The sequence below is a fragment of the Symphodus melops genome (genome assembly GCF_947650265.1).
Source record: "Symphodus melops genome assembly, chromosome: 6".
Lineage (NCBI taxonomy): Eukaryota > Metazoa > Chordata > Actinopteri > Labriformes > Labridae > Symphodus > Symphodus melops.
Genome location: NC_136696.1, coordinates 3,959,015 through 3,980,108, shown reverse-complemented (window position 1 = coordinate 3,980,108; position 21,094 = coordinate 3,959,015). Strand labels below are relative to the sequence as shown.

The following is a 21,094-nucleotide window of genomic DNA, read 5'->3' as shown; positions in this document are numbered from 1 at the left end:
AGTCTCATTGTTTCCACACATACTCCGTCTTTACACAGCATCCAAAAATTCCTTTTAACGTCTGTGTGATCATCTGCAGAAAACTGACACCAGTGAGCTGCAGCCACAAATATAAATATGTAGCTCTTTCTTCAGTGAGTGACCAGCAAAGCATGCACACACGCACACACACACACACACACACACACACACACACACACACACACACACACACACACCAGTCACAGTGACTGCTCTGATGACAGACATGAGACATAATGAGGAAATAATGATGATAATTAGTTTGAGGTTCTGAGTCATTAGGGGAGTAATTGATCTCTCAGTCCTCGACTACCTCAAAGTTTACACACAGGCCGCTGCACAGCCAACCTTTCAACCCCAACATGAAAGGACCTCTAGATGGATGCAAGCTCAGCATTTTCTTTGCATCTATCTTTCACCCAATAGGCCCCTCTGTTTCAGGCTTTGACTGAAACATGGGTCCAAGCTAAATTGAATGTTGCCCATCATGAAAGCTTCAATGAGGCGATGTTTTGATTTCAAACTCATTTTAAGTTTCATTCTTGTCTCATTTCTATTGTGCTCCCATTGGCTTGTTCACCTTGTAGACAAATGTGAGAGGACAGAGTGTACACAATGAATCCTATTTTCTAAGTAAAATCAATGTGTCATTTATCCTTGTTAGTGAAGGTGATAGATAACTCCTGGATCATTGTTTATGCTCAGATCATGAGATACTCCAAAGCCTGACTCGCAGATTTTTTTTTCACGTGGCCTCTAATGATTATAAATGATCTTATTAGCATATTTTGTTTGTGCACATTTGAATAACTTCGACTCTCTGCTCATTAAGGATAGACTCATTAGTTCAAACTGAGTCCTGCTGTGTGCCTTGTAAGCTTTCTGCAGGAGTCCTTTTGACCTCGAAGTGTACTGTACCTCATGCCTTTGGTGGAGTGGTTGTGAAAGTTTTGCAGCAGCTGCGGGAGGCCCAGCATGGCCTCAAACATGACAGCAACGGAGCCCAGCATCTCCACGAACACGGCCGAGTCCAGGAGCAGCAGGGTGACGAGCGTGCACAACGCGCTGAAGCCGAAGCAGAAGAGCAGGTAGTCCTCGAACACGCTCCACTTCCAGAAATAGCGAAAGTCCAAGTCTGGAGAAGAGATGGAGAAACAATTGAACTATCATAGTCAATGCCTGTCTCAGTACAGCTTACAACGTGAAGAAAATGACGAGTCAGGTAGAATTCACAAGGAATGAATGAGATTGAGCCTGAAGATATGATTTAAAGACGCTGAGTGTGCACGTGTGTGTGTGTGTGTGTGTGTGTGTGTGTGTGTGATGAAAGGAGAGATGGTGCATACACGATGTGAAGATGGAAACAGAGGAGCCACAGTGACAGGAAAAGATTGAAAGTAGCGAGGCTAATATAACGGGAAAAGGCAGCCGGAGGAGGAGAGAGCAGGAATGAGAACGCTTCATTAAAGGATGCATAGAAATTCTGCAAAGACAGCACTCCTAAATCAATACTGCACACACGCATAAGTGGCTGGAACAAAGATAAATGAGATACTCGAGAGCTTTTACATTTCTATTACTTTGGGATAACCTGGCCCTTGGCGTAGCTGGGCTCTACATTTAGAAAGTTTATTACCTTTGCTATGAAGCTAGCTCTCCACCGACTCAACTCCATTTATCACGTGTGGCTTTTACGACTCACGGGTAAATACTAAGACCAAAGCTGCCTAGAGCTGTTAGGTTTCAGAGAAAGGTTACATAAATATAAGAAGTGGTCAACAGAAAAGAGCTGAGTTTAAAGGAAGAGTGCATTCAAGGGTAAGAACTGATTCTAACTTCATTTCGTCAGTAAAGAATCAAAACGTCGGCTCTCTCTTCTTAAACAGAAGCTGAGGGCCTGTGCACATGAGTCTATAATGCACAAAACACGTACGCACGTATGGTTGAATGCACCCCGATCTGCCCGGCAGAGTAAACAGTGCCTCTGTGTAGCGTTGTGTTTATCATGAGCTGAGAGCAGGAAACAACTAACTGTAAACAAAGTCTGTTAGTTTGACATGACCATTATTGAAGGTTGTAATCATCAGTGTGGAGAAGGTTTGTGAAAGACCACCAAAGTTTTGTCCTTGCACCTTGATTGCTTCATTTGTGTTTCCATAACAACCACTAAAGTATATGAAGTGGGCTTGACTCGCTCCTTCTTTAATCCTGTGTTCGGCCCTGCAGTCTCAGGAGCCACGCTCATTAAGAAAAGTATGCACAAGCCTCCAATCTAGGAGAACAATTCTGCAGGCTGAGCATCTGTGTTCATGTTTGTGTTACATTCAAGAAAAGTGATGTGTGAATGAGAGCCGACGTCTTGAATGCTGCTTCATGTGTGCTTCTGGAAGCTTCTGAGAGGAAACATTCGACTCTGTACATCTACATTCTGCTCACCGTCAGCTCCCTCCTCAATGGACCATAATGTGGGATGATTGATGATCTCTCATTGCTTATGTATGACCGTGGAGTTGTGAAAAACCAGCTGACATAAGCTAAAGGGGATTGATGGCTAAATAAGAGCACATTAGTTAGTGGGGGGACTCGGGCGTGTCACTGCATGCTGCCAAGCTCCTGACTTCCTGACACTCATAGATGCATTATGTGTTTACTCTACTTCTGCTCGTGTGTCCTTGATTTCTTTTCAGAGGGGAAACCTGTCAGTTTATTATACTTTTTAGTCTCGTGAATGTTATCAAACGGTGCGAGGGTTATTCTCATTTAGCTTAACAGCGACAGCTTTCTATGATTCCTGCCGTCGACCTTCACTTCATGTTTTTCTCCACATTTCCTGACCTGGGTCATTCTCATGACACCATAACAATACCATGTCCATAGTGATTCTAAATGCAAATTGTGACATTTAGTTATATAACTAAATATTATAATGAAGACAACAATCTTCTCTACCTTGCACACAGATTAATTTCAACATAAGAATTAATTGTTTTTGTATTTTATTGCATTTTCTGCTGAAATTCTGAATTCTTTTTGCGATTTTTCATTCATATGACTATTAAAAAGTTCTGCGCCTAATTAATAGATGGACATATCTAGTTTTAAAACGGAAAGACGATGTTTCATTTACTTCATTATCCTATTCCAAAGTACTTTTTGTTTTACTGTCTTTCCAGGTTGTTGACGATCAATATGAGGTTGTCGTGGTGTGGCTTTGCTAAAAAATATGAGGGAACCATGCACTGTGATAAAAGCATGACATTTGGTACACTTATAGCCAAAGGCTTTCTGAAAATAATTGGATAATGAGCCATCTTTAATTTTCAATATGGCGGCCATGGCAGCCATTTTTCAAAATGGCCACCTATCCTAACTGTCCTAACTGTTAACTGTTAACTGTTACCAAATGTCATGCTTTTATCACAAAGTGCACAACTGTTATTGTTATCTGCCTAACTATTTACACAATGAGCTGTGCTGGAGCGAACACATTTTTCATTCCATCGATCAGATTTGAGGGGGAAACGGTCTGGTTTTACTTTGAGGACATTAAAGCTGTCATCCCAGAGCCACAACCTGCCACCTCCTCAGCTCACCACTTATGTTTGTTGCCTTTGGTCTGGGCCAAGTATGCAAAAAATCACATGTAAAACGGATGAAAAGTTGTATATAGCATGGAACAAGAAGTAAAGAAATGAGTTTTAGTCAGTAATATGTTGTTTAGAATCTTTAGGTTCAATGGACATTTTTCAGTGACATAAAAAACATTTATTTTAGTATGTCTTCTAATGCTGTTTTTTGTGTGTAACGTATTTATGTAATGTAATAGATTATATACCTGTATGCAATCTGTTAAACAATACAATATTTTTAACCATACATCAGTCTTAGTATTTACTATATAAATAATATACATCATTATCATCACCGAAATTTTCAACATCGTTTCTGAAACCCATGTATCATTACTGCAACAGGTGTTTATTTAATGTCAATTTAATGAATAGAAATCTAGTAGGAGCTTTAAAATGTGTGTGCATAATATATACTTAGTGCCTTTCAGGTTTGTCAAATCATTTTGAAAAACCTCTAGGTTTAATTAAAGTAACAAATATATTAGGTTGCAGATTGAAGGTTTTGCGGTAATGAGAGAAATCAGTCGAAATCACATAAAAGTGTTAATTTAAATATATATCACATCACGCCCCTCCCCCACAGTCCTGCTCCCTGAGATATTGCTATAACCACAACTCCATTACACAAATGCCCCTTTTTAAAGTTTTTTCTTGACGATTTATTTGACAAAATGAGACAAAGGATAAATGATGAGTGAAACAGATTCCTTTAGCAGCTGCTAACCTGCTCGTCAGTGTGGTTTGGTCTTTTAATATTTGTAATATCTCAACAAGGGAAGGTGACGGTTATCTTGTTTGTGTCTTCTTGTAACATTTGCACACAGTTTTTGTCTGGTCTGTTATCTTCTCACCTCTTTCATTTTCTGTCTTGAAGCCAAAACGCATCCACACCTGCGATTTGAAAGACAACGGTGCGTCCTCAACTTCTAAATCTGTCTCTGCAGCTGCTGGCGCTCACCACGTTATTGAGATTCATTTTTCAGATCATGGATGTGAACCTCGACACCTTTGAATGGTTTAGTCAGGATTCATCTTTACATCCTGACTTTTTAGCTCATCCAACATTTGATTTCCACCTCAAAGTGAGCGCTCTACGAGTTTGACCATCAGAAATATTTCATACTGATTTGGAATAACTGTAAACATGTGAAGCAGTGACAGTGCTGCAGGATGAGAGCCTTCATCACACTTAAACATTGACTGTAAATGTCGCCTACAATTCTCTACAGACATGAAACATGAATGCATTCATTATTTTAGTTGTTTTTTTATTGATTTCTTCACATGCACATGTTTCAGTGCAGCCAGCAGGAGACCAGCGCTGTTAGTTGGAGCTGGAGCAGGTGAACATTCGTCTCAGCCAGCCTCTCTTCTTCTTCTTTGCTTTTTTCTCCAACATCTCCTCCATCTTGCTCTCCAGCTCTTCCATCCTGTAAGCCACGCAGCTCTGCCTCTCCGTCCACTTCTCCTCCTTCTCCTTCAGGCTTTTGTGGAGGAGCTGAATGGCGTCTAAGAGGGAGCTCCTCTCCTCCTGCCACTCCTTCTGCCGCTGCTGCAGCTCCTCTTGGGCATTTTTTTGGGCCGCAGCGAGCTCAACGTTGACCAGTTTGAGGCTCTCCAGATCGGCCGTGAAGGAGGAGCGGGACCTTTCCAGCTCCGCCTGAGACTCTTCTTTGAGCCTTTGCAGGTCTTTCTCCACATCGGCAGCTGTCTGACTCGCTGCTGTCTCGTGCAGCTCGTCAGTCTGCTGCTCCTGCTCTCGGTGGCTTCTGACCCACTTGAATTTGTTGGAAGCTTTCTTCTCCTTGCAGACTGTATTCAGACTCAGGGCCTGGTTCAGGAGATGAGTTTGGAGCTTCTGCAGGTGGAAGTTAATCTTCTCCACCTCTTCATCCTGAGCAGACTGGCTGGTGCAGGGATCCATTTGTGTGGCCTTCTTCATGAGAGCAGCCTGTTGCTGCTGCAGCTTCTCACTGAGGCTCAGGATGCCCGTCTTCACAGCACCGACCTTCTGCTGGTGCTCTCGCTCATCCTCTTCCTGCAAGTCTTCACTGGACTGACGTTTGAGGATGCATTTGTCCAGAGCTTCATGAGCTGTCTGCAGCTGCAGGATCAGCTCTGAGGTGTCTTTGTTCTCAGTCCGGGTGCATTGATTGGCTGCAGAAACCTCAGCAGTGGCGTTGGCGCTTGGCTGCTCCTTTTTCTGTTTGGCCGTCTCAAGTTGGCTCTCCAAAGCTGCAGCTTTATTCTCTGCTTGGAGTAGATCGGAGCGAGCCTTGTTCAGCTTGGTCTTGAGCTCTGTAACTTTCTTGTCTGCAGCTGCATGTTTATAATACATTTTTTTATGCTGGTACTCGGCATCTTTGAGTTGTGCTTTTAAATGAGTATTTTCTGCCATCAGCCGGGACATTTTGTCCTCCTCGGATTCTGAGTCAAACTGGTATTGGAAGTCTTGCGTGCTGCTGCAGGTATCCTCCAGATTTCTGCTCCTCCTTGGATTTTCAGCTTGCTTGTGAAAGCGTTTATCCATCGCTGCAGTTAAACTTCGTACAGAGGTCGAAACTACTGACTGTGCTCGTAGAAAAGCCAGTAAGTGAAAGTTTTTTAAAGGTTTGTAAAAGTTCTGACTTGCTGTGAAAATAGCGACTGATCGAGAGGCTGCTCAAAGTGGTTATGAAGCTGGGAGTGAACTCTGAGCGTTTTGTGACCTCAGCGTTCCTTTGACGTCTCAATCGAGGATTCTGTTCTCGAAAAGACTCCAAACTCTTTGTTGGTTTTTAAAAACAAACAAACAAACCATTTTCCCTCTGATGTGATTGGTCAGGGTGTGTTAAAGCAACTGTGTGATGTTTCCATGACGACCTGAGAGAGTCGAGTTTGAGCTCTGGGATGCAAACGTAGGGGCCAAAGAGCAAGTTTAAGAAATAGCCGTTTAAGACCAAGATGAACTTGCACAAACCGCAACCGTAACTCTCCATGTTAGTTTTTCACGCTCCTTTGTTCAAACTAAAGCAGGGAAGCTCTGACTCTGTGTGACGAAGACAAGTTTTAAGTTCTGTTTGATGAGCCAGAAATCACTTAGGAGACAATAAAACGCATCCACACCTGCGATTTAAAAGACAACCGTGCGTCCTCAATCTCTAAATCTGTCTCTGCAGCTGCTGGCGCTCACCACGTTATTGAGATTCATTTTTCAGATCATGGATGTGAACCTCGACACCTTTGAATGGTTTAGTCAGGATTCATCTTTACATCCTGACTTTTTAGCTCATCCAACATTTGATTTCCAGCTCAAAGTGAGCGCTCTACGAGTTTGACCATCAGAAATATTTCCTACTGATTTGGAATAACTGTAAACATGTGAAGCAGTGACAGTGCTGCAGGATGAGAGCCTTCATCACACTTAAACATTGACTGTAAATGTCGCCTACAATTCTCTACAGACATGAAACATGAATGCATTCATTATTTTAGTTGTTTTTTTATTGATTTCTTCACATGCACATGTTTCAGTGCAGCCAGCAGGAGACCAGCGCTGTTAGTTGGAGCTGGAGCAGGTGAACATTCGTCTCAGCCAGCCTCTCTTCTTCTTCTTTGCTTTTTTCTCCAACATCTCCTCCATCTTGCTCTCCAGCTCTTCCATCCTGTAAGCCACGCAGCTCTGCCTCTCCGTCCACTTCTCCTTCATGCTTTTGTGGAGGAGCTGAATGGCGTCTAAGAGGGAGCTCCTCTCCTCCTGCCACTCCTTCTGCCGCTGCTGCAGCTCCTCTTGGGCATTTTTTTGGGCCGCAGCGAGCTCAACGTTGACCAGTTTGAGGCTCTCCAGATCGGCCGTGAAGGAGGAGCGGGACCTTTCCAGCTCCGCCTGAGACTCTTCTTTGAGCCTTTGCAGGTCTTTCTCCACATCGGCAGCTGTCTGACTCGCTGCTGTCTCGTGCAGCTCGTCAGTCTGCTGCTCCTGCTCTCGGTGGCTTCTGACCCACTTGAATTTGTTGGAAGCTTTCTTCTCCTTGCAGACTGTATTCAGACTCAGGGCCTGGTTCAGGAGATGAGTTTGGAGCTTCTGCAGGTGGAAGTTAATCTTCTCCACCTCTTCATCCTGAGCAGACTGGCTGGTGCAGGGATCCATTTGTGTGGCCTTCTTCATGAGAGCAGCCTGTTGCTGCTGCAGCTTCTCACTGAGGCTCAGGATGCCCGTCTTCACAGCACCGACCTTCTGCTGGTGCTCTCGCTCATCCTCTTCCTGCAAGTCTTCACTGGACTGACGTTTGAGGATGCATTTGTCCAGAGCTTCATGAGCTGTCTGCAGCTGCAGGATCAGCTCTGAGGTGTCTTTGTTCTCAGTCTGGGTGCACTGATTGGCTGCAGAAACCTCAGCAGTGGCGTTGGCGCTTGGCTGCTCCTTTTTCTGTTTGGCCGTCTCAAGTTGGCTCTCCAAAGCTGCAGCTTTATTCTCAGCTTGGAGTAGATCGGAGCGAGTCTTGTTCAGCTTGGTCTTGAGCTCTGTAACTTTCTTGTCTGCAGCTGCATGTTTATAATACATTTTTTTATGCTGGTACTCGGCATCTTTGAGTTGTGCTTTTAAATGAGTATTTTCTGCCATCAGCCGGGACATTTTGTCCTCCTCGGATTCTGAGTCAAACTGGTATTGGAAGTCTTGCGTGCTGCTGCAGGTATCCTGCAGATTTCTGCTCCTCCTTGGATTTTCAGCTTGCTTGTGAAAGCGTTTATCCATCGCTGCAGTTAAACTTCGTACAGAGGTCGAAACTACTGACTGTGCTCGTAGAAAAGCCAGTAAGTGAACGTTTTTTAAAGGTTTGTAAAAGTTCTGACTTGCTGTGAAAATAGCGACTGATCGAGAGGCTGCACAGAGTGGTTATGAAGCTGGGAGTGAACTCTGAGCGTTTTGTGACCTCAGTGTTCCTTTGACGTCTCAATCGAGGATTCTGTTCTCGAAAAGACTCCAAACTCTTTGTTGGTTTTTAAAAACAAACAAACAAACCATTTTCCCTCTGATGTGATTGGTCAGGGTGTGTTAAAGCAACTGTGTGATGTTTCCATGACGACCTGAGAGAGTCGAGTTTGAGCTCTGGGATGCAAACGTAGGGGCCAAAGAGCAAGTTTAAGAAATAGCTGTTTAAGACCAAGATGAACTTGCACAAACCGCAACCGTAACTCTCCATGTTAGTTTTTCACGCTCCTTTGTTCAAACTAAAGCAGGGAAGCTCTGACTCTGTGTGACGAAGACAAGTTTTAAGTTCTGTTTGATGAGCCAGAAATCACTTAGGAGACAATAAAACGCTTCCACACCTGCGAATTAAAAGACGACAGTGCGTCCTCAACTTCTAAATCTGTCTCTGCAGCTGCTGGCACCCACCACGTTATTGAGATTCATTTTTTTCTTTCTATGATTTTGATGTTTTGAGACCATTGCGGTAATGAGATTTTTATGGACTTGTTCTAAAAGTTGGTAAACTGTCAGTAAATATTTTAAAATGAATGCCCACGAACACTTAAGACCTTGTTTATAATGCCTAAAAAACAAACATGTTTATTCTTGCCTTTTAAAAATGTCATGTTGTAACTTTATGAAATCAAGAATTCATGAGAATCACCCACCTGTGTCCACTGCCGGCTATTCATTAAAGGCATGGATGAACACAAACAGGCCAAGGTGATTCTGTTATAAAATAATTTCCAATCAGAAAAGCAGCAAATCCCTGAAGAGGTAGAGTGAGAGCATAAACAAAGAGAAATGACTTTAATAACACTGTTGCCCAAAATGTCAATTAAATATATTTATTCTGTTGGTCAGGACTGGAGTTCGGATTAAAACAGTATTCACTGAAGCTGAAATATTTAAACCGTTAGTGGATTAACTATAACTGAAATAAATCAGTGAGGTTAAAAACAATCAAATGAAAATTAAGTATTTGTCCTGCAGTCTTTAAAAGTCTTTTTATTCTCACTACTCAATGTTTAAATATCATGTTTTAGCTCTGAACAGAAGCACTAACCTGACATTTTGAAAAAGATTTATTAAAAAGTGGATGAAAATCTTTAAAACCACTTCACAAAAGAAACACTCCCTCGATCTCGCTCAGTCCATGGTCACCAACATTTTTCACCGTGTAAACTCACTTCGACCCCACACATCCAAAACACAGACAGCTTTCTGATAAAATAGATACCATGTGAATCACACGTAAATGTACATTTTAGAGCACATTTAGGCCACTTCAGGTGAATTACTGTGGTCAGGGCAAAAAGTACCTGATTGATGAAGATATGAGCACAAAGGGAGGATTTATGTTCTTAGGTATGACATGAACAGCCAGGTGAGCTTGTATTTATAACACTGGAAATGAATGCTGGACGCATGAGGCATGGATGAGAGACACACACAGGTACTGTATGTTTGTTTGTGCGATACGACCCACAGCAGCACATGATGAACAGGATGACGTCGTGTAGAACGCTCCAATATGTTTTACTTTGATCAATAATACGATTTTTCCTGTGACCCTCTCTGGGGGTCAGGAAACCAAGGATGGGAAAGTGGGATCGAACCTCTGGGAGCGGCAGTCAGATAAAGTTAGCGGTTAGCATGAGAGTCGTCCAGTTGAGACTTCCTTTTTTAACATGATGCTGCAAAGTTCAGAGTCTGTGAACGTGGCCGAGCGATGATACAGAAGGAGTCAGAAGTAGAGTTTGAGGAGCTTCAGGATCTGATTCTGAACGGCCAACACTGCAGTCAGTGAAGCCATCACTGTTGTTTAGTAAGATCAAGACCTACTTTACAGTGTCTCGACGTGTTGAACCCTCACCCACTTCATACTGAAACACATTTATGGCTTTTTATTGACTTCTATTTAAAGCTTTCTTTACTGTAATGTTGGAGCGACCAGCTGATCGTACTGTACTACTTACAGCCACACTCAGTATTCAGCCAGCACACACACCGAGCTGACACAGGACTGGGACGTGTCCCACTCTGCTCCAGTGGGCTGCGTCTCCTGTTGCATCCTGGGACAGTGAGAGTGAGACATCTTGCAGCGTGTGCAGTGTGGCGTGTTTGTGGCAAACAGCGAACGTTATTAATGACTTTATCATCGAGAGCCACAAAAGAGCTCATCTCCCGCTGCCGACGACAGACGTGTGAGGTGAGAGTGGAGGCACCACACACACACACACACACACACACACACACGCACACACACACACACACACACACACACTGCATGTCAGATATCGGCTCTCAGGGCACGACTTACGTCTGTTCGCACAAACTAAAACGCAGACCACAGCGAGAAGCTTCAAACAAAGAGCCTGACACTTATCAGCCCGGCTCACATCGGTGCACACAGCTCAATGCACCTGACACACCTTTTACTCGACGACATCAACAACAAGACACAACATCAAGCCTGAGTGTCTGCATCCACTGGCGGCTGGCAGACTGTAGAGTCAGGGGAGGCTTATTATCAGCAGCATAAAAGCCTTATTATTCCCCTCGCTGGTAAACCATAAACATGCTGACAGCAGCAACTATAAGAATAGTATTTCAAAAGGAGTGTCGATTCCTCAGTAACGTCCCCTGCTGAGCTTCTCACAATTCCATCTCTTCATTTTTAATTCAGCTTCCTTTCCCCCTCTGCTGTTTATCTGCAATACACACACACACACACACACACACACACACACACACACACCTATAGAACTCTAAAAAACTTTGCTCTTGTGCTTTTTTGCAAAATGGAAATCCATTTTAATCCATAAAGCACCACACACACTTCCTCTCCACTCCCTCCTCTTCTCTGTTCCATTTCAGCCCTCACTTATACGGCCTCCTATGTTTACCTGCGTAATCAAATTGCCCAGAAGGGTATAATGAAGACAGAAAGCTATGCATCATTCATGGACTTATTTGTCTTCCTCTCACATCCTGCATCATCTCCGGCTTCCTGTCCCTGAGAAGCTTACTTCTTTACTCCACCAGCTTTACTCCTTTTTTCAACCTCTAAGACTAGGAACACACACACACACACACACACACACACACACACACACACACACACCTGTCCTCAGTGGCTGCTGTTATGTCACATCAGGAGCAGGCAGGTGACCTGGCCTTTTCCAAGCAGCATCCTCCTGTCTGCTGTGTGTCGGGGCCAGAGCCGCACTTCAAAGACCCCAGAGGCTGAGGAGAGTGCTTGGAGGAGGCAAGAAGCTTCTTCTTTCTCTCTCATACTTTCTGTGTACACAAAGTCCATTCGAGATCAAATAATCCAATCACTAAAAGGGGCGAGGAAGCCGAGGGATGTAAGCGCCTGACTGCGACGTTACGCTGCTGAGATGTGACGGAGTAACAGCTTTATCTGGTGAGGAGTGAGTGAGCGATTAGTGATCGAAGGGTGATGAAGAGTAAGTCTTAAAGGATTTTAGCCTTGGACCAATCAGGAAGATGTATAGGTGCACACTTCAGGTATTTCCCATCAGGCCAAGCAGAGATATCCCAGTAAGGAGCTGAGGGAGCGAGAGACTCTGAAACAGAGATGAAGATCAACACTGACAGCTGGAGAGCAAGGAGCTCGTGCTGACTCAGCAGTGACAGTCTGCATGTAGAATGACTCAGCTCTGACGAGTCGCTCTGTGTGTTAGAAGACATATACAAGTGGCTGTGGTGACATTTGTAGCCTCCTGTTTGTGCTCAGCTCAACATTCTTGTAGGAAGTACACTTTTCATTTTTTATGAAAGGAAAGTATTTTATTTCAAACATACAAGCTTTTCACACATGCACTCCTGTGATGATTCAACAGACATGCACGTCTGAGCAGGAGACCTTCCTCATATAAATAAAGACTGTGCAGACAAGGTGGACGAAGCAAAGCGTGTCTGACGCTGTGAGCCTTCATATCATATCCTCACTCTCTGCACAAACTGATATCATCAAGGTGCTCTCAGCACTCAGCTCTATTCTTGTTTCACTCTTTATCTTGTAAATATTCATTGTACTTATTGCTTGACATCCTGCTACATTCAGACTGTTATTATTCTTTGGATCTGTTTTGTCTTTTAATAAAGTATTTCTGATTCTGCTATGTGTAACTGGAAGTATTCACAAACAAACACAACAGATAAAGTAGGCACATGACTGTTGTACCAGTCCACAGCGTGATGATGTCATCACCCCAGTTATCTGTTCACTGTGAACGTTTGATACTTCCTGCTGTGTTCACACATCCACTCACCCACACCTGGTGTGGACATTTTATACAGTAAGCTGACAGAAAGTCACTGAACCATTCTGCATGTTGACATTGGACACGTAACAAGCAGAACAGGTCTAATAAAGGGACATAAGACAGATTCCTACTGTCCTCTTCTCTTTGAGTTCTACAGTACAGTAATGTCAGCTCAACATAAACAAGCTTCCATCCCAAAGATTCACTCTCAGAAACATGTTCATATCTAAGTATGGAGCTGAAGAACTCGGGGTGTTAAATGAACACAGAGCACTTCCTCTTCTACTTCTCCCTGCAATGTCCTGCTAATGCTCGTGTGAGGCCATCAAAGCCCTCTGTTTGAGCAACTATTTTACAATTCAGCATGAGCCAATACAAGCCACACATAACGGTCGACGAAAACAGAATTCAGTTTAACAACATAAAAGACAATAAAACAAAGGAGCATCTCTTTATCATTTCTCGTCCAGTCCGTTTTTTGCATCCATCGTCCCTCCTCATGACTCTCTGCTGCAGACCTGTGAAGCTGCGTCTTCAGGTCGACCAGTATAAAAGGCCGTGTTGTTCAGTGACATGGGCTCTGTGTGCAGAACAGACAGCTCGGACCGTTCGTGCGACACAGGGCTATTTGTGGCACCAAGGCCGTCTTTTCTGTCCAAATACACACCTGTCATATAGTTGAAAGATTCGAGCTCAGTGGTCACGTCTTCAAACAGGCCAAAAGGAAACTTCTGACCAAACCGATCATTGGTCCCTTCAGCTACAAAACAAGCAGCTCCAAGCAAATAGGTCCTCATTAAAACCATGTACAGAAAGTAATGAAGTATTTATTTAAAACATCATATTAACTAAGAAGTGATGAAAATCACAAAAGAAGCTGGATTATGATTTTAGTTTTGCTGCTGAATTCTTCTGGCTTCATATCCTTTTGTTCATTTTGCTGAAAAAAAAAAAAAAAATCCAGCATACTATTGGAATCGCCTGTTCACTCACACAAAAGACAGTGACACAAAGAGGAATGACAATGACCAGCGTGCTGCTTGTGCAGCAGGAGACCAGGGCGTGATGGGAGGGGCGGCGTGTTGCATTAGTGGAGTTTAGATTTGTTTCCATCTCATTACGTTATTTGTTGCCTCAGCGCTCGTTTGTGGAACACATCCTGGTTTCATCTTTTACGTGCAGGAAATTAACAAAACAAATGAAGATGCACAAAGGAGTCTCCCTGTTCCCTGACAGCTCTGCAGCAGAGCCTCTAAGCTCCATTAGGTCAAAAAAAAAACTAAAAACTCTCCGTGTCGTCTTAACTATTCAAGTGGAACATTCATTTGCATAATAATTTGTTTATAAGAAAGTTCAATGATGCAGAAACCTGCAAGTAATATATTATAAGTAAGCTGTAATCAGTTGCTCTTTGAATGCTTAATCAAGAGGCGATAAAGATAAATAAATAAATAAACTAGCACATCATACATCACCTGTCTGAACAACAGGTAATGCAGGATGTGCCTGTATGTCAAAACATCACTGAGGTAAGGAGGCGTTTTTATGTATAAGGTAGGGATGAAGGATTAATCATGAGCAGTTAAAGTTGATTCAAAGGTGTCGAGGTTCGAATCAGTTCTCTGAAAAATGACCGGCAGCATCGTGAAGCGTCAGCAGCTGGAGAGCAGAGCAGGCTGCTTGTAATAAGCAGACGTTATCGTGGCAGTGGAAGCACTTTGTCTTCCAGAGACAGAAAATAAAAGACAAAAACTGAGTGCAAATATTACAACAAGACTGACAACTCCACAAGCAGCACAAACCAACATGACGCAGCATTTCATCCACAGCACAATGAGAGGATCCAATCCCCTCCAGATTCTCTGAAAAGAATCTATTTTAAAGGGAACGCTTACAAATCACTCAATCACAGCGGTGCCACGGACTGTAGAAAGCCAAAAACTTCAACAAAGAAAGAGAATGTGACATCGATGCATCAGATCAATGATTCCAAGGGAGGTGTGCGTGTCCGAGGTCGTCCATGAGGTGGACCTACACGCTGACATTACTCGTGTGAAACCTTGAAATTACTCTTTCCAAATCCATACATGGTGTGTTTTGTGTTTGTCCTTCCTGTCACACAGGAAGTGAAGATTCTTTCTGTCTGACTGCAGTGTGTGGCGCTCCTCCCTTTAGGGTCAGATGGCTACACTCTGCACCCCAACACAAGGGTACACAAAAAGTAGGATGGCACAGATCTGTTGAAAACACCAATAACCGTGTACCGGACTGAACTGAAACTGACCTGAAGCACTTAGTGGAAACACGGCTCGAGTTGGGAGTTGTTTTATGAAATGCTACATCTTCTGTCTGATCTTTAGTTATCTGTTTTTAACTGTCCTTCTCTCACATCATGCATTATGTCAAATTTAACCTTTCCTCAACTCAAATGTGTGATGTCAGAAGTGTTCTATCCTATCAGATGCAGGCACAGAGCTGGGACGTCTTTGTCCCACTATGCCTCCATGAAAAATACCCAGGTACCCAAGAGAACACTTCTTCTTCTTCTTGTTTACTGCATGTTTGATATCTGTTTCTGTTAGACGCTGCAGAAGAACAGTGTGATTTATAAGAGACATGTCTTTTATTCACAGTTCGGTCAGCTTTGGTGAAAAAGTTGTCTGAATGTCTGCTGCAGACACACTGCTGAGAGCGGGCGTGTTTGACCTTGTGCATGAACCATGTCTGTGTTTTTACGACTGGTTGCTTCCTCTTGTTTGTGTTTGTTCTCTCTTACCTCTTTCCCCTGATAAGGCTTAACTAATTAACTTATTGGCTTTAACGATCCACAAAGACAATACTGTGGCCCCTTGAATGCTTCTACTGTAAGAACGAATCAATTCCACAATTACTTATCACCATGTCGGAGTCAGAATACCTCCTTCTTCACAGAAACCCAACGACCTTCACAATGACAGGAGTCACTTCTGTGTGATACTCGAGATGGAAAGAGAAAGGTCTATTTAAATAGTTGTTCTAAATGCACACGGCAGACAGCGTTCAGCTTCACAGGCAGGCAGATTGATGGGCCACTCCTGCGCCTGCTTGTGTGTATCATAAGAGAATGCCATGTTTCTGTCAGCACAGCCAGCACATGACGTCTCCACACCTAACAACATTTGTTTCAGTTTCAGGTCCGTTGACTTCTCTGGCACTCTGTCAAATTCACACTGCCACGTCCCCCGTCCAATATACCTTTTAACATTCAGTCTCGCTCTGATGCCTGCGTCCACTTCGCACCCAAAAGTCACTGCCTGCCGCCTGCTGCTCGGAGATAAATGAGTCTGTTGAAACAACATCCCCCAAAAGACACTGAAGTCTGTCTGGATGAGTTAACTTCAATGTGTTTGCCTTTCATTTAGAATTCAAGTTTTTAATTTAATGAGTTTGGTTAAGCCGGGCAATGGTCCAAAATGGAAATCTTTACAGACTTTTAAACAACCAAATCATTATTCATGGTACTTTATTGATATTGAATGTGTTCTTACCACCTGACCTCCCTGATGCCTGTGTCGTCCCCACAGCCACCCCGCACGACCTGCTCCAACCTGACCAACAAGAATGGCCTTTTACTCGCTCTTTTTAATAGTGCCTAAAAATAACACTTTTTATGAATTAGCGCTCGGGGTGTAACGGTCGGACCGGGCCGTTTCAATACACGGGACCAAAATGCTTCAATCTGTGTTCCCACACGGACCGCAAAACGGAAACACAACAAATGGCACGAGAAATGGCAGCTGCAACAAGTCAGCAGCTGGAGCTGGAGGACCCCCGCTGTGTTTGAGGTCTCCTGTGGGGGGACATTTTGGTTTCCCATTTAAGAACAAAAGTGGACAAAAGCAAGTTGACAAGACACGAGCAGTATGCCAATATTGTACGGTCATCGGCTACACTGCTGGTAACACTTTGATAGTACGAATTTCTGTGAATACGTTCAGTTTGGTTACACTGTGTAGAGGTGACTTTGTTAGCAGACTACGATCTATTCGGAGACGCTATGACCATATTTGAAGAGAAGAATGTCATTAGAGGTATTCCAAAAGCATAATGTATGGCCTCAGTTGACAGTGGAATGAGGAATTGTTCTATGTTAGGGTAAAGGTGATTCTCCAGACCATGTATAGAAATATCCAAAGTGGGAAGGAATTTATGACACCTGTTGAACTGTAATGGCTCCACACTGATCATTAAATTATCTATCTTTCAGCCTGCACAGAGTCTCAGTGTTGTCTGTTAGATCAGAACCACGGCCGTGATATGATGCGTTAATATTATCCAGTCTGTTGATAGATTCAACTTTAGGGACATTTATATTATTCAACCCATCACACTTTTAACTTGTTGAAGCACCTGAAGAGGCACCACACAAACATGAACATAACTGGAACTAGGAGAAAGGAGGTAACAGGGCATTTAATTAATTTAAAATATTTATTTATGTTGATGCTGCACTTAAGAAAAAAAAAACACAGACAACTATCTTTCAACTTATATCATTTGAAGATTTACTGAACTCTCCTGATCATCCAGCATTCCAAGCAGACCAAGTTTCCATTAAGACAAAGTCAGAGATAAGGAAACACTTAATTGGAATTGTCTTCCTCTTTCCCCTGATAGCATCCGTTACAGCTGCTGTATCTTTCCTCAAATGGAAACAAAATCTGTGAATATCTCTGATCTTTTGTAAATCATTCAAGGTCGGATGTCTGCTAGGATAAGGAGCTGTTGTCTAAAGCAAATGAAAAGTTTTGTTCTGTTTTTCTTCTGTTTCAGGTGGTTCTAATGTTTTCTGAGTGACATGATATGTTCCCTTATTTTGTTGTTTTTGATAATCAAAACTCTCAGGTTTCATTAAAGGTCACATTTTCAGATTATTTCATTAATAAGTCAGAGAGCTTCGCACAACATGTCTGTGCAGTTACTGGTTGTAAATCCACTTTGATCCTGTTTGTGATCATGTCTATGAACCTCTTTATTTCAGCTCTGCTCAGAACAGGCTGTTTCTGTGTCTGTAGCTTTAAATATGTAAATGAACGTTAAGGTGAACGTTCACATTTGTCTGAGAGTGAAGCACCCAGTGGAAGGTCCATTTTGTTTTTCATATGGTGGTTTCTCTCTCTTACACAGTGGAGGGAGATTTGCATGACTGAGACCCTAACGGACAAAAATACAATTCTAATACATGACTCACATCACATCTGAGAGTACTTCTCACCTGACTCCTTTCTTATAAATAAACAGCACTGTAAGCGCTGAGATGCAGCGACCTTGGTGCTGAGGATGGAGCGGTGGAGTGGGTGACATTGAGGAGGTGAAGCATCTCAGAGGCAATCACAGTGCGAGAGCAAGGCAGAGACTGGAGAGGAGGAGATCAAATGAACAACATGTGGACTCTCTCGTCCCTCACTCAGTCGCTCCCTCTCAAACTGTAGTGTATATACAGTAGAGTACATGTGATCCCTGTCTCTTTATGTATCTCTCACAGACACAGTGTATATATGCAGTAGAGTACATGTGATAAAAGTTCCCTGTCTCTTTATGTATCTCTCACAGACACAGTGTATATATGCAGTAGAGTACATGTGATAAAAGTTCCCTGTCTCTTTATGTATCTCTCACAGACACAGTGTACAGTAGAGTACATGTGACAACATTGTGTCTTGTTGCTTCCCTGGTAAAGCAGAAAAAAACACACAGAGCCTTTACGTTAAGCCCGGCTGTGTGTGAAGGTGATTTTGGTCTGATAATGATCAGCTGTTGACCAGATGGAGGAGTCGTACGTCCAGATAAGGACAAAACGACACAGGGGACCAAAAGGTTCCAAATTGGGGTCTAAAAGGGCGGACAGGTTATCAATAGGAAGCTTTCTTCCAATAGAGATAAGCAGGTGTAAATAAAAGACATTGCGACGGGGAAAAGAAATGCAGGGTTCAGCAACAGGACTATAATTAGCTGCAGAATTACATTGAGCCAAAGCTTTCCACATCAAACGCGGTCACCTTCAGAGCAGAGATGATGCTCTGCGATGTGTCTGAAGTCCTCGATGAGAGAGGAAACCGTTTATTTGTCTGCTGTCTGTTCTATCTTTTAAATATCTAGAGTGACCTCTGATATACGCAATAACTTCCCGAGCTTGTGACAGAAGAGCGATGTGATTACTGGGCACATCAGGGACATTTCCTAATGTTATGTATTTTAAATAGAACATGATTATGTGCATAAGCCCTTTAGCTCCATTTAATCACATCACTTAATGCCTGTGATTAATCTGGCTGATATGATCATGAGGCCAATGAGCCCTGGGTGACTGTGTTTGCAAACACAACAAGGCGATACCTTTTTTTAATCTGGTTCATTTTTAAAGCGACCGTTGACAATTAAGAGTTGTCACACAGTTTACATCAGATGTCGCTTGCATTGTTTATTTGCATCCGTCTTTCAGCAGCGAGTGAATCAACCTCACATCTGTATGATGACACATCAGTAATGATGACCCAATATTCAGTTTGGTTAACTGTAAAATATGACTATTATAAAATATGAACGTTTACATTCAAATATCAAAATTAATAAAAAATGGAGTAAACCCATGATATATATTTTAGTTGAATTCTAACATTACCTACAATATTTCCAACAGATATCAAAGCCAGAGAAATCTGTAATGTCACAGTTGTAACAGTCCGTGTCTTGTCGCAGCCGCCACCATGATGAGCCACCACGACAAACTTTCTCGTTGCCAAGGAAACAGGATGTTACGTCAACGATCGGTGCATAAGGAAGCGTGAAAGCTGCCGTTCTGTTGCTGTATGTCCTGCTCTAATTTGTGTGTTTATTTCCTGTTAATTATACTTTGACATAATAGTGGCGTAGCGTCGTCACGACAGGCCCCAGTTCAAGCTATGCTGATGGGCCCTAGCATGCATGCATACACACACAGACACACAACTAGGTTATATATTTAGCAACAGTGTGTCAGATTGTAAAAGTCAAAATGTATTATCTCGACCAATGTTAGGAAGCCGGGAGAGATTCCCCGCCAGCCTCGACATAATTTACAAGAGCAGTGATTAAATTAGCTGGCTGATAGTCACTGGATATGCTAATATTGACTGATATTTTCAGCTGGCCCATTTATCAGTCAGGCTCTATTGCACATCCACTGACAAACAGTATTTCAACATGACTTGCAAATAAAGTTCGACAAGACTTTCACTCTGGCCTCTGTTTGCCTAAAAATAGATTCATTGACAATACAGCAACTTCTTGTTGTACTATGAGCTCGCGTCTTTAGCTGTTTGATCTGCAGGAGCTGTAAAAGCTACAAAACTCGTCATCCAGAAAATGCTGACCAGACAAACTGTCATCAAACTAAGTCTTATCTCCTGGTAGTCCGCGTTTGATTGTGTTGATTCTCAGTGACTCGTGTATTTTTGTTCCTGTCAGTTTACGTGTGTTCGTGCTGTACAGTATGCGTGCGTCCTGCAGGCACTGATGCTCTTTTGGAAAAGCACCGTGTGACATGTTGGAGACGAGTTAGAGAAATCTGTGCAAATCTGCTGTCTCATGGATGCTCAGAGCCCGGAGCACAGCAACACCTCTCCAATTAGGACAGCAACCAAGCAAGCTTCCTGCTACATCCGCTGCTACACACACACACACACACACACACAGCTGTGAGTTTCTCTTTCTCTACCAAAAATGGACCACCCAACCATTTCTGTACAGTGCAGAGTTTAAAAACGTTCACTGACAGGCTGCCTCGAAGGTCGACTGACAACCGATTTAATCAGCCTTCAAAAATCCCAAACTCTGCACAGAGTTTATTTGACCACTAATTGATTTTGGAAAAACAAAACCGTAATAGAACAGTGTGCATATTTTCTTTAAAGGCAATATTTTGTGTTGTTTTGTGTGCAGTAGACAGAAAAAGTTTTCTCTTAATGAGGGAGCTGGAGGTCTTTTAAAGTTTGACACTTTCACAGCCCCCCTGATCGGGGCTAATAAGGGTACAAGACAGCAAACAACAAAGGCTTACAAGAGCAAAGGAGGAAAGGTTGAGGTCGATGTCATTTCAGTTTGAGCGAATAATGAGCAGGGAAAAAAAACACTCTTAATCTTTGACTTTGTGAAGGCAAGGACTAATTGCATTGAAG

General features: G+C 42.9%; 1 protein-coding gene across 2 annotated transcripts in view; it reads right to left on the bottom strand.

Annotated features, from left to right (window-relative positions):
* Positions 1-21,094, bottom strand: part of LOC306825348 (solute carrier family 66 member 2) — a 55,567-nt gene that overhangs the window by 18,269 nt on the left and 16,204 nt on the right. For both annotated transcript variants that reach the window (XM_079346045.1, XM_079346046.1), the window contains exon 4: positions 940-1,156. In XM_079346045.1, the coding sequence (XP_079202171.1) occupies positions 940-1,156 (217 nt within the window). The remainder of the gene's footprint in view (positions 1-939; positions 1,157-21,094) is intronic.